The 12,871-nt window shown below is 32.4% G+C and overlaps 1 protein-coding gene across 6 annotated transcripts in view; it reads right to left on the minus strand.

The window, feature by feature from the left end:
- LOC148598528 (dyslexia-associated protein KIAA0319-like protein) overlaps positions 1–12,871 on the minus strand; it is a 47,590-nt gene continuing 34,719 nt past the window's right edge. For 2 of the 6 annotated variants that reach the window (XM_088560748.1, XM_088560743.1), the window contains 11 exons: positions 12,101–12,233; positions 11,123–11,271; positions 10,465–10,616; positions 9,859–9,997; positions 8,846–8,916; positions 8,366–8,451; positions 7,281–7,426; positions 5,686–5,808; positions 4,515–4,611; positions 3,751–3,842; positions 855–1,144 (listed from right to left, as the gene is read on the minus strand). In XM_088560748.1, coding sequence (XP_088416874.1) covers positions 993–1,144; positions 3,751–3,842; positions 4,515–4,611; positions 5,686–5,808; positions 7,281–7,426; positions 8,366–8,451; positions 8,846–8,916; positions 9,859–9,997; positions 10,465–10,616; positions 11,123–11,271; positions 12,101–12,233 — 1,340 coding nt within the window. In that variant the 3' untranslated portion in view covers positions 855–992. Of the gene's footprint in view, positions 1,145–2,274; positions 2,307–3,007; positions 3,027–3,750; positions 3,843–4,514; positions 4,612–5,685; positions 5,809–7,280; positions 7,427–8,365; positions 8,452–8,845; positions 8,917–9,858; positions 9,998–10,464; positions 10,617–11,122; positions 11,272–12,100; positions 12,234–12,871 lie in introns of all 6 variants that reach the window. The other 4 variants (XM_088560746.1, XM_088560744.1, XM_088560747.1 and 1 more) reach the window with 4 other exon arrangements.

Consider the following 12,871-nt stretch of genomic DNA (forward strand, 5'->3'; position numbering starts at 1 on the left):
TTTAATTTGTAAGATATTTTTATATTGCTGCAAGCCTGAGAAGTTTGTGTTGTTAACATCAATATTACTAACTTCACAGCAAAAAGTGTCACACATGATAATCATGTGTTACTTAATTCATATGGTAATCATGTGACTATCATATAATTTTATGAAGATTTACTTATGATTCTCATATGTAAATACTGGCTTTCTGGCAAATGATTAACGAATGTTTGTGGAAAACGCACCATAATCTTACGGTCATTATGTGTAACTGAACCATATGTTAATCATACCATGCTCAATTCATATGATAAACATATGCTGTACTTCCTATGATTCTCATGTGTGACATTTTCAGCTGTGTACCTTTGGTTAAATTTGCATACAATAAAATGAACACTTAATAACATTATAATCTCAATAACAATAAAATACAACTCCATAAAAGAATTATGCATAACAACTTGATGTATTTGAGACTATAAATACATGGGAAATTTCTTGATTTTTTTTATATTCAATAACACTGTCAGCCAAGACAGAAACAAGGAAACAAAAAGCATAAAGGAAAATTTCAAGAACTAGTTTCTGCAATTACTTAACATAAGGAAAAATTAAAATTCTCTGAGACATATCTGGCTTGGTAAAGATTCAGTCTGAAATGCTATTTGCTAGTACTTTTGAGAGTAAATCACAAGAATTTTCACTACATGAACAGCAAAAACTGCATATTTCTTTTATGGGATGGTATAAATTTGCAGATCTGATTCACGTATAAAAATAATTGCAATTTTTTACAAAATTATGTCATGGGTTGCCTCCCCTTCAGGTAGGCCAATAATATATCAACCAACACCAAATGAATGGATTTCTACTTCATTAACTGAGAATATAACTATCACATGTTTTTGGGACATTATCTGATCAAAAGATCTATTTCCCTTTCCAAAACTTTGTGTCAAAGGATAATCTTTAATGCTGTGTATGTCAACATAAAATTTCATCTGTTAAGCCTTCATTTTGTTCTTTAAATGCTGTTTGTTAATTCCATTTGGAGGTTTTTTGATATAGCCATTTTTCTTATGATTGATAAATAACGTTTCTTCATCACTAGTAAAGTCTGATTCAGAGATCATCATACTGCTGTTCTGTGTTTTACCTGTACAAGACAAATAGAACAATAACTTAATTGAAGGTACATTTTTAATAATCATATACTGTAAACCAACTATTTTGGCCAGTGATTATTTTTTGTAAATTTTACAAAATCCGCCCAAATACCAGAAAGTCTCTTTATAAAATGATACATTTTTGAGAGAATTTTATGAACAAAATTTAGTAGTTGCAGATTGAATCACAAAAATAAATATCAGTGGAAATAAATTAATTTACAGTAGTTATACAAAACATAAACAAAAGCCAAAAACAATTAATGAGAAAAATATAACCATAACAGCAAACCGTAAAAGTACTATTGTCCGTTGGGTATCAATTCTTGTGGATTTTGGGGGTTTAGTAAACCATAAAATTTGATTTCAATAAAAAGGAAATGTCCCCTTTGTTTGTATGATAGAGTTGTCAAAACCACTAACTAAATCCACTAACTGAGCATTTTCCCCTTAACCACAAAAACTGCTACCCACAAATAAACCACGAAAACTGCTACCCACAAATAAAAGGACTTTCACAGTAAAACCTATAAATAAAGTGTAAAACCAACTTTTTTTTGTGAATACTTCAATTTGGTGAAAACATCGTCAAGTAAAATTTCCTGGCATTTTCATGATTACCCAGCACTGTACATGGATAATGTAAGCAAATGTTAATGACTGTTAATAATTCTTGACAATTTTCCCCAAACTTTCTTTACCCTTGCTTAACTCATGAAATTAAAGTTGGTTTGCAGAACAACAAAATTTGCATGATCCAAACAGCACTTGACATTCAAAACTCTCTCTAAATGCTGCACAAAAACCTCTCTGGAAGTGCAAGTAGTTTCCAATATGATATTTTATTTTGTTCTAAAACAAAGTCGGATTTGAATACTGTCCAGAACTTGAAAGGTTTTGCTGCAGTAGTTACTTAGAGATGAAACGACTGTCAGCCACTTCATGGAGTCAAATTTAACTGTATAGAAGAAATACATTTTAAGGGTATCAATTTTCGTGATTTGTCATATTCCATTGGTACCTTAGTTCCAGTTGAAGAATTATGGTACTTATAGTATGTGGTCATTGAACCATAAACATCATTAAGTTTGTTAACCTCAAAACATAGAACCCGTGTTACCTTTCCAACCATATCTCATTCTGTGATTTCATCTGAAAGCATCACACAATATGCCAATAAGACAAACAGAAAAATGCATGTTTACATAGCATGAAGCACTTGCCCATTTCATTCAAATTCCTCTAAACGATATGCAGCTTTATACTTAAATTGGATGATTAAGGTTTAACATCTTATGGCATATATTTCATGCAATTCTTGATGAGAATGTTTTCCCAATCAAACAGACCCTGATTATTACTCATCTAACAGTGGTTGGTCAATTTTTTTTTTGGTACTAGCCCACAGAAGCAACAGCCTACAAAAGCAACAGCCCAAAGGTAGGCATGTCAACACATACAGACACATTATTCTGACTCTTGAGTCAAACAGTCTTCACTTTTTCTCCCTAAATACTAAGTGGTTGGCAGAGACTACCATTTTGAAAGATTTTGGTGTAACTAGGTCAGGGATCAAATCGACAACCTTCCTCACTTGCGGCAAAACTATGCTACACTGAGACCACTTAACTTTGAATGAAATACATAGTAATAAACCTAGATAAATATTGTTGGTTGTTCATGTGCAAGTTACTATAAGTTCATGCCAGGAAAATGAAATAGTAACTTGACAATAATTGTGGCAGCAATAGGAAGATTCCTGTATCAAATGTGAAAGGAAATTGAGTGCTTAAAAATTGTGGTGCTGCACTTCAATATGCATTGTGTTGTAATGATCCTACTTATTAACTTACATCCTGGGCCATCTTATACCTAGAAACATCATAATGTGAAAAAAACTAACAAATCTGACTTATCACTAAAACTATTTAGAAACAATTGATGCATAAAAATGAAAATGTATCAGAGCTGATACTTTCAAATTCGGTACAAATTGTCAGCATAAAGATCATGTGTGTAAATCATACTTTTATTTTGAAAACTACCATTTAGATATAACAGATTGTTTAGGTTTCAAAATTGTTTCTTACATGATATAACAGTGACAGCCAACTAAAGCATGTTACATGTATATAACAGAGCTCTGTTAATTACTGTTTCAAGTTCCATAACTCTTGAACTTCAACAAAAAATTGGAAAAAAAGTCAATATGGGAGCACCCTTTGGTCATTATGAAAATCATATCAAATAAAGTGGTAAATCCAATACCTTGTCTATGACAGTCTATGTTAATGAATAAGTCAAAGTACAAATATATTTAACTGCCCAAAAGTTTCACTGACTGTGCACAAAAAAATTAGTAACATAGATAAAGTTTCATGGAAATCAAAAACCAATATATAATGCCTTTACTATGCCATAATTTTGGTCTGTAATTTAAGATATGAAACCTAAACGATAACATTTCATAATGCAGCAAACAATGTGATTCAATTCCTAGCCACTTCTTCTCTATGGATGGACAAAGAGTCAATGAAATTCTTACTTAGCCTATTGTGCCACCTATCCGAAAAAAAAAAAATCATATTTATCATACCTTTGGGCAGGAGTTTGATTTCGTCTTTATAATCAGTATCCTGTAACAAAGAGTATCTATGCCGCTTTTTGGTCCGCCACCGGAAACGGCATCTGGAATATAGATCAATCCATAATGGAGATCTTGTAAAATAGTAAATATAGTAATTCCAATATGTACTAATTTTGCATACAAATAAACACTGTTTACACTTTCATACACTGGTCATTTTTTAAACATCACAAAAATTAAAGCCAATACATATTTATTTTTCATTATATCTTACATAATTTGTGAAATTAGCAACATTTAAAGTAATCACACCTACTGTACGTTACTTCAAATTTCGTTTTATTTATTATATGACTTAATCTTTTTGACTAGTAAAATATGTGTTGTTTTATCTTTTTATTTAGCTGTCTGTTAATATGCAGGAATAAACAACAAAAGTAGTTATCAACAAAAATCATTTTTTTATAATCCATACCCTTTTCTATAATACTATTCATGGCATTTAAAAATGAAAAGAATTACTATCAATAGTAACACCAATTCTTTGATACTATTTTTAGCCCTACCTTTTATTTTTAAACCAGCAGATAAATTTCCATACTATTGCTGCAGTAACCACCACTATAAATACTGTAGTAACACCAAATGGTTTAGTACTATTTTTAGCCCTACCTTTTATTTTTAAACCAGCAGATAAATTCCCATACTATTGCTGCAGTAACCACCACTATAAATAGTAACACCAAATGGCTTAGTACTATTTTTAGCCCTACCTTTTATTTTTAAACCAGCAGATAAATCCCCATACTAATGCTGCAATAACCACCACTATAAGGAATGTTACAATTATGAAATATAATATACTCCAATCTAAAAATAGAAAAAAAATGAACTACATTGTTTAGAAAAAAAACAAGCATTGTGGAAGTTTATTTAATGTAAACTGGGAATTTTTCTTAGAAGCTGATATGAAGAACATCAACCTGATATGGGGAACCCTACAAAAATTTGCCACTGACAGAGAGAAATGAAGGGAAATGTTGCTGCCCCAGATGGCATAATGGGCAGAAATAAGTGAAACTTTCTAATAGAAATAAAACAGTATACACAGGCACATATTGTTCACATGAAATACATGTAAATCTAGCGTCACATTAGATCAATCTGAGCTTCACAAAAAATGAATGTGATTTTTACATGAACTTCATGTGAAAAGTTCAGATGAATTTCACATGAGCTCTGTCACAAATTTTATTAGAGAGGGAAATTCAGGTGAAAATCACATGAATGAAAGGTGAAATAATTGTGCCTGTGTGCCCTTACCCAATGGAGACATATTTTATTTAAAATACTACATATTGCAAGATTTATAATTTCCAATACTATTTCATGTATATATTTTGTTTGTCTTCTCCCATTTTAATCAAACTGGTTTGCCTTATTTTAATCAACAATATTATACTTATTAATCAACAACTACACTTAGGCATATAAAATGCGCCCCCCCCCCCTGCTTACCCATTGATATTCTCAGTCCCATAACTCATCCCCCCAACCCAACTCAGAAGTTAGAAAAAAAGAAAAATAATACATACACAATCAACAAATTATGAAAATGACTGAAAATATTTTCGAAATACCATACAATATGTAAAGAAGTAGACAAATCAACAGATGGGCGCCAGTACATTAAATTACATTTATCAAATACTGTGAAAGTACATTTTTTCAGGAGTACCAATTTTTGGTGGTATAGAAAAAAATCATTAGTTCATAGATTCTTGAATTTTGTAGATTTGACTGGTCCATTAAACAAATAAATGGGTAATTTCCATTTCCTTGGGAACTAAATTTTGTGGTTTGCCCAACCCGCAAAAAACACGAAAATTGTTACCCAACAAACAATGATACTTTCACAGTAACTAGTATCCATAACATCCTTACCACAATTACTATCATCATGCAGTATCAGTGTTTTAAGGAAGTTTTCCATCCAGAAGGCATCGCACACACACTTTCTTGTCTTCTTATAACAATGACCATGACCTGAGCAATTGTTCTGGCACACTGTAATACATGTTCAAGGAAATTCTCAATAATGGTGAGAAATTTGAAATGTGGCCCAAGCACCACACAATTTGAAAAATTACTTAAGTCTAAGAAAATTCTTAACTGTTTGTGACATCATCAATTTCAAACACTGTGATTGAAGTTACCATGGATGTCAAGAATATTATTTAAGTAATTCTAAACTTTTGTGGCATTGACCTGAGCAACTTCATTAACGTACTGCAAACACTTCTTTCCTACATTAAAAAAAGCTTACATTATAATTAAGCAGCTGGCTCACACCACTGACCTATAATAACCAAGCTTGCTACATTATAATTGAGTAGCTGGCTCACACCACTGACCTATAATAACCAAGCTTGCCACATTATAATTGAGTAGCTGGCTCACACCACTGACCTATAGTATCCAAGTTTGCCACATTATAATTGAGTAGCTGGCTCACACCACTGACCTATAGTATCCAAGCTTGCCACATTATAATTGAGCAGCTGGCTCACACCACTGACCTATAGTATCCAAGCTTGCCACATTATAATTGAGCAGCTGGCTCACACCACTAACCTATTACCCACATTATGACTGAACACCTGACTCATGCTACTCACCTATATCCAAGCTTGCCACATTATAACTGATAAGCTAGCTCACACTTCCTACCCATACTAAGCTGGACACTTAATAACCTAGAAGCTGACTCAAACACTACTTATCTATAGTATCCTAGTTAGCTGTATTTTACCTGAATACAAACATATAGTATCACACTTAACATATTACTGTAAACTGTGAAATTTTGCGGCAGTTTTATTTTGGCTATTTTCGGGCCAAGATCCAAAAAGCCAAAATTAAACTGTCAAGAATATTTTCTTTGAAAAACCTAACAGTACAATTCGATGACTGATCGCAAATTTTAAAAAAAGCAGATTATAGCAGAAACAGCCAAAAAAAGATGTTGCAGAAATTTCCTGGCTTACAGAATTACTGAGTAGCTGGCTAACTTCTTACATATAGCACCCAAGCTACCCCATTATAACTCAGTAGCTGGCTCACACTACATACATTTAGTATGTGAGCTAGCAATCTTATAACCGAGTAGCTGGCTCACACAATACCTATGTATAGTATCAAAATTCAACACATTGTAACTGGCTCATGCTACTTATCTAAAATATCAACCTAGCCACATTATAACTGTATAGCTGGCTCACACAATGCAAACCTATCCAACCTAGCCACATTATAACTGTATAGCTGGTTTACACAATGCAAACCTAGCCACATTATAACTGTATAGCTGGTTTACACAATGCAAACCTATCCAACCTAGCCACATTATAACTATATAGCTGGCTCACACAATGCAAACCTATCCAAGCTAGCCACCTTATAACTGAATAGCTGCCTCACACACCGATAGTATCTAAACTATCCACATTATAGCTGAGTAGATGGCTCACACTACTTACCTATCGTATCCAAGCTTGCCACATTATAGCTGAGTAACTGGTTACCAGCTGCCCTCATTTTCTCCTTCAATAACTGAGAAATTTCTTCACCACTTTTATTGAATTTTGAGCCTTTAGGAAATTCAACATGGAAGTAAACCTTCATTCTAAAAAATATATGAAAACTTATAATTATCACGGGAAACTAGAATTACAATTAACAGAGCTCACCAAAGAATAACCTCTAGCCCATAAATTTCTAGAATGTATTTTAATCAACAAAGTTTAAGTAGCACTCCAGATAAGAATCATGCAAAATATAATTTATGGTTGGAACACCAATATATTTGTATATTTAATATTTTGTTTAAAATGCTTAAGTAAACAGAAAATTACATGTGGCTTTTCATAGAAACCTGTCCATAAGTGATAAAAATTATATAGAATTTAAAATTAAGGGAGATAACTCTGTAAATGACACTAAAATACAATAGAAACTATTGGATTTTAAATTTGAATTAACTCCTAAGAGGAGACAGATTGGAAGAATAATTATTAATTTCATCATATAGACCTATAATGCAACTTAATAACAACAATAAATATTTGTAGCCTTTTTTGGGGGTGTATCACATTTTACAGAATTTGCACAATTCTTACAAAGACTGCCACTTAAATATATAAATGATATATAGTAACAGACCTTCCCTTAATGTCTCTAGAGGATATGTCTAAGTCTTTTTAAAGTTTGTGTAGTTGTGACAAGTGAAGTCATGGTCAAAATGTCAGAAATCTAGAAAAATCATATTCAACTGTTTCAAATTCATCACCTTTTTCAACATTAAATATCAGTTTTTTTTTAAAACCAACATGTACTATGGTACAATCCAATTTACAGACAAAAGTTTAAGTACAGCCTATATTTTCTTTGTACATGTAGTTCATATACTCAAATTAAACTGACCATCATCTAGTTTGAATGATTAGAGAAAAAAAGTGTTAATAAAATATGCATGATCTGTGAAATTTGCCTGATAACTTGTAGCTAAGATGAACAGTATTGCATGAAAAACAGTAGAATTTATAATCAAAATAGATGCACTTACAGAGAAGTTTGTGTATCTTCCTCTAACCTATCCAAAACCACTATGGACTTTGGTAACAGTAATTGTAACTGACTTTGTAAATTACTCTGAAAATAGAAAATGGATCAATTAGGAAAATATCTACCGATAATTTATTGACAGATATCACCGAACCATTGCATTATAGATTCTCAGTGGATATCACATCAAGTAAAGATAAGAACACCCTAATTCTTTTCACTTAATTGTTCTAAATGGAAAATTTCCCTTTTAGCTTGTTCAAAAAGGGGAAGATTTTCTGTAATGGTGTTTACAGGATTTATTCAACTGTTTTACATACATGTACATGTGTGCTATCCCTAAGATTTAAAGATAGCACCCTGGTAACCCCTGAACTTAAGTTCTTTTCCGACAGCATCCTGGTAAAAATTATAACAGAAGGGCAATGTGATGCAATATGGCCCAGGGGAGACCACTGAATAGTATATGTTTATTCATTACCTTGTCTTTTTCCGTAAACTGTCTGATATCTGTTTCTAGATCTAACTCTATCATATCTTTCTCATGGGGATCTGGAATAAAAAATAGTTTAATCTATTAGCAATCAACATAACGATTCCCTACAGTGGACACTATTTATCAGGTGAAATTGTTGTTTTAGAAGGCAATTGTTAAATGAATCATAGCCAGCACTCCACAGTTTAGTTTAGTTTCGCTAGGGATGAAAAATGACATAAATGGAAACCGGTGGTTGCTATAGTGATTAAAAATGAAGAATCTATTGTTGTAAAACATTTTCTGAAAAAAAGGGGATTTTTAAAAGTTTTTTGCAATGTTTTATATTTTTTCAATGTTGAAGGGGCTTTTTTTCAATGACAATTTGACTTCATTGTGAAAGTGAAAGTAAGTCAATTTTTTACCATGCTAAATTTAATAAGTGGATTACAAAGTGAAATAGCTCAAAATCTAACCGGCGATGCCCATATGAGGAAGAGGTTTTTGAAAGGAAAAGTTTGAACAGTTTCAGGGATTGAAATAAAAATTTCAGATATTTTGCGGGAAATTTGATATTTTTAAACCTGATTTTATTAACTTTTTTGCAAATTGTCGCATATTTGTGCATGGTTTCTATGGTAACTCTATATGCTGTGGGTAATTTTTTTCCAGAAAATTTTTACTGCATCCTGAAGGCCTTGGCTTGAGCTATTTCTAGATATATAGATTTACAAATGCTTGACAATTTTTTAAAGTGATAAATGTTACAAAGCATCAAATTACAAGACCAAAATTAGGCAGTTCTACAATACTGTGGAGTGCTGGCATAAGGAAAATTGAAGTTGCAGTTATGCAGTCTATGAATATTGTTTTATATACCCCTTCTCATTTACATTTCATGACCCCAGCAGAAAGTTAAAAAGCTTTGTTTTACAAGTATGTAAATTACACTCTATGTGTTAATGGTTAACTTTCTTCCTTCAATCTTTGAAATTAAAATCACACACCAGTGAACTAACCTTCTATGATGCGGATTGATGCTGTATCACTAGCTGATAGCCCCTCAGCATCCACAACTGTCAGCCTAAATGTATACTGCCCAGCCACCATATTAACTAATTGAAGTACTGCCTGGTGGTCAGAACCATTCAAAGGATCCTAGACAAAAAGGAAAGAGTAATAATGAACAGTTCTACATTTAATTATGTTCTTTGGCCCATGAAAATGTAAGTTTAAAAAAAAACCAAATTATCATCAGAATTTTATTCTTTCATTGACCAAGCAATATCTCTCCCTGTATACTTGTCCCATGCTAACATTACTCAAGTGGACATATTTTCCCTCCCTACTCACCCATTCCATGCCAATAGTATTTTAAGAACATTTCCTCTCTCAGTGTGTATGTATCATGCTAACAATATTTGAGACAAGACTGTAAAAATAGTAATTTTCACAGAAACATACTCACAGGTATAAATTTTTATTTTGGTGTTTTTGAAAAGAATTGTTTCATAGCATATAAATCAATTTAGTATGTACTATTTTTGTGCCCATTTGTCTATAAAGTAGATACCTTTACAGTTTAAATTTAACAAGGATGAGAACAAGATATTCCCAAAACGTACCCCTGCAGCCAGACTGGTTGGTTCTCTAGTCCAGCTATAGGTTGCTATGCCCTTATCATCACTGGATTTGGAACCATCAAGTTTGACTAAATCAACCGGTAAGGTAAGAACTTGGTCTGCACCAGCATTGGCTACTGGCTTTGTGTTTGGGCCTAAAACAAAGAGATATTGAGTCAATAATATTAAAACAGATGTAAAAATGTACTAGAACCACCATTAATACTTTCATGTATCCGTCAGAATTAAACTGTACGTTTCTCATGTCTTGTTTTATTATTCATTCAGCCTAATCTTTAACAAATGGCTGTGATAAGTAGTTGCAAAGAAAACTGTGATGACACCATGATCACCATACACCATCTACAAAGCAGTGGGGATGTAAAATATTTAAAATTGTACCTTAAAACACAGGCAGTTATTAATGTGCCTGCTCTGGCAAAAAAATCTATTATTAGTAAATGTTCCTTGACATTTGGTATACTAAGTGGTGGTTCTTTAAATCTAGATTCAAACTGTGCATATTTTCATCAGGCTTAATTATATTCAAATAAAGCAAACTAGTTTCCTCATATACAATTTCAAACTAAGTAAAGTTGATCAACACAGGTGTATTTACATGTAAGTCAGCAAAACACAAGACACAAATTCACAAACTTACGTTCATTGACTTTAACATCATAGTTAATTGTAGAACTAATGTGTTCAACATCTCTCACTGTCAATACAAACTCATACAGTCCATTGTGTATATGTCCTGTTGCTATGGTGACTGCTGCTTTTGGGTCTTTGATAATTAATTCATTTCCCCTATAAAATGGAACAACTGCCAAAATTGCAAGTTATGTTTTCAAATGTTTTAAAACAAATGGAAATACATATGTTTTGGATCAATAACGAATTACACATGTTTGTTTTATGCATATGGATAAACCTGAAAAATACATGCATATCTTAAAAAATTATTAAAAAATCATAGGTTTTCCAGTAGTATTAAACTCCCTACAAAAAGTGTACACCTGGACACAGGTATAAATACTAATATTTCATGAAATGATTTGAGAGTCATAAATATGTCTCTCATATGTTTTATGTTGTTCCTAAACACATGAAAAACATGTTTTCCAGGTGCTGTACTAAGCATACAGTATAAAAATATTATCATGTTGCAATTTTTCCAGTGTATGCATGTTTTTTTTTCTTTTGAAGTCTTCCATATTCATATTAGACTGCTGTGCTCAATGAACATTTTTTAACATATCTGGCCACATAAAGTATATTCAGGAAATTTGTTTTATCAAACATATCAAAAGTACAATTTGACCAACTACATGGACATTGTATAATTTGCCCACCCATCTGCCACCTGACCAACATTCATCTTACCCTAACATTTTATACTACGTGAAATTCGGGCAAAATTGAGAAATTTGTCCAAATATTGCATATCAGGTACTGTAAATTCAGAACTATTCAGTGCATTTATCATTATCACATTAACCAAAAATTTATTTAAAAGGAAAAACTGTGGGAAATCATGGTAATACTTCAGGAATGGGAGTTTAATTTCTTGCAATAACATAACTCCTTCCTATTTGGCAGTACTTTCTGTGTTTATACTACAAGAAAATTTACTTACTTGATTTGTTCCCAGTTATACTCCACAATACCCTTATCATCTGTGCTATTAGAACCATTCAGCACTATAGAATTTACAGGAAGGAACAGGGTCTTTGGACCAACAACTTGGGCTACTGGGGGATGATTGGTGTCTGTAAGAAAAAAGCACCTACATCTGTATCTCTCATACAAAAACACCAGATATATTTTGTTGCCATCCAATTCATTTGTCATATACTGTGGAAGTACTTGCATTCATTGGGTACCAATTTTCATGGATTTCATGGTTAAATCAATCCATGAAATTAAAATTCCAACAAAATACATAGTTTCCATTTCTTTGTACTGTGGAAACCTCAAATTTCTGAATCCACAAACCAACAATTGGTATGCAATCCACTAAAATTGATATCCATGAATAAAAGTACTCTCACAGTACATGTATCAATCTTCATCTACTCATTCCATAACAAGTAATTATATTGAGATAAAAACACGCCTATGGAGTTTTCATATCAAAACTCATACGTTATGCCAGAGCTTGCAAACTTTTTGTATTGCGCTAGACTTCTTACAATAAGGCTACTGGAACTGGAGTTATGTTGCTACAAGACTGAAGTCATCACTACAAAAGTTTTATGATTGTCATGAATTCGTGGATCTTTACGATGTATCCATCTGCGCCATGTAAACTGCTTTGTTCAATGTGTCATAGTTTTCCTTTCCTCATTTGTCTACCCCGAACTTGCCTTTTTATGAGCAACTCGGCGGGTGTTTCTAGAAAAGCAGA

The sequence above is a fragment of the Perna viridis genome, chromosome 14, assembly GCF_037379345.1.
Source record: "Perna viridis isolate PV_CMFRI_1.1 ecotype Kerala chromosome 14, ASM3737934v1, whole genome shotgun sequence".
Lineage (NCBI taxonomy): Eukaryota > Metazoa > Mollusca > Bivalvia > Mytilida > Mytilidae > Perna > Perna viridis.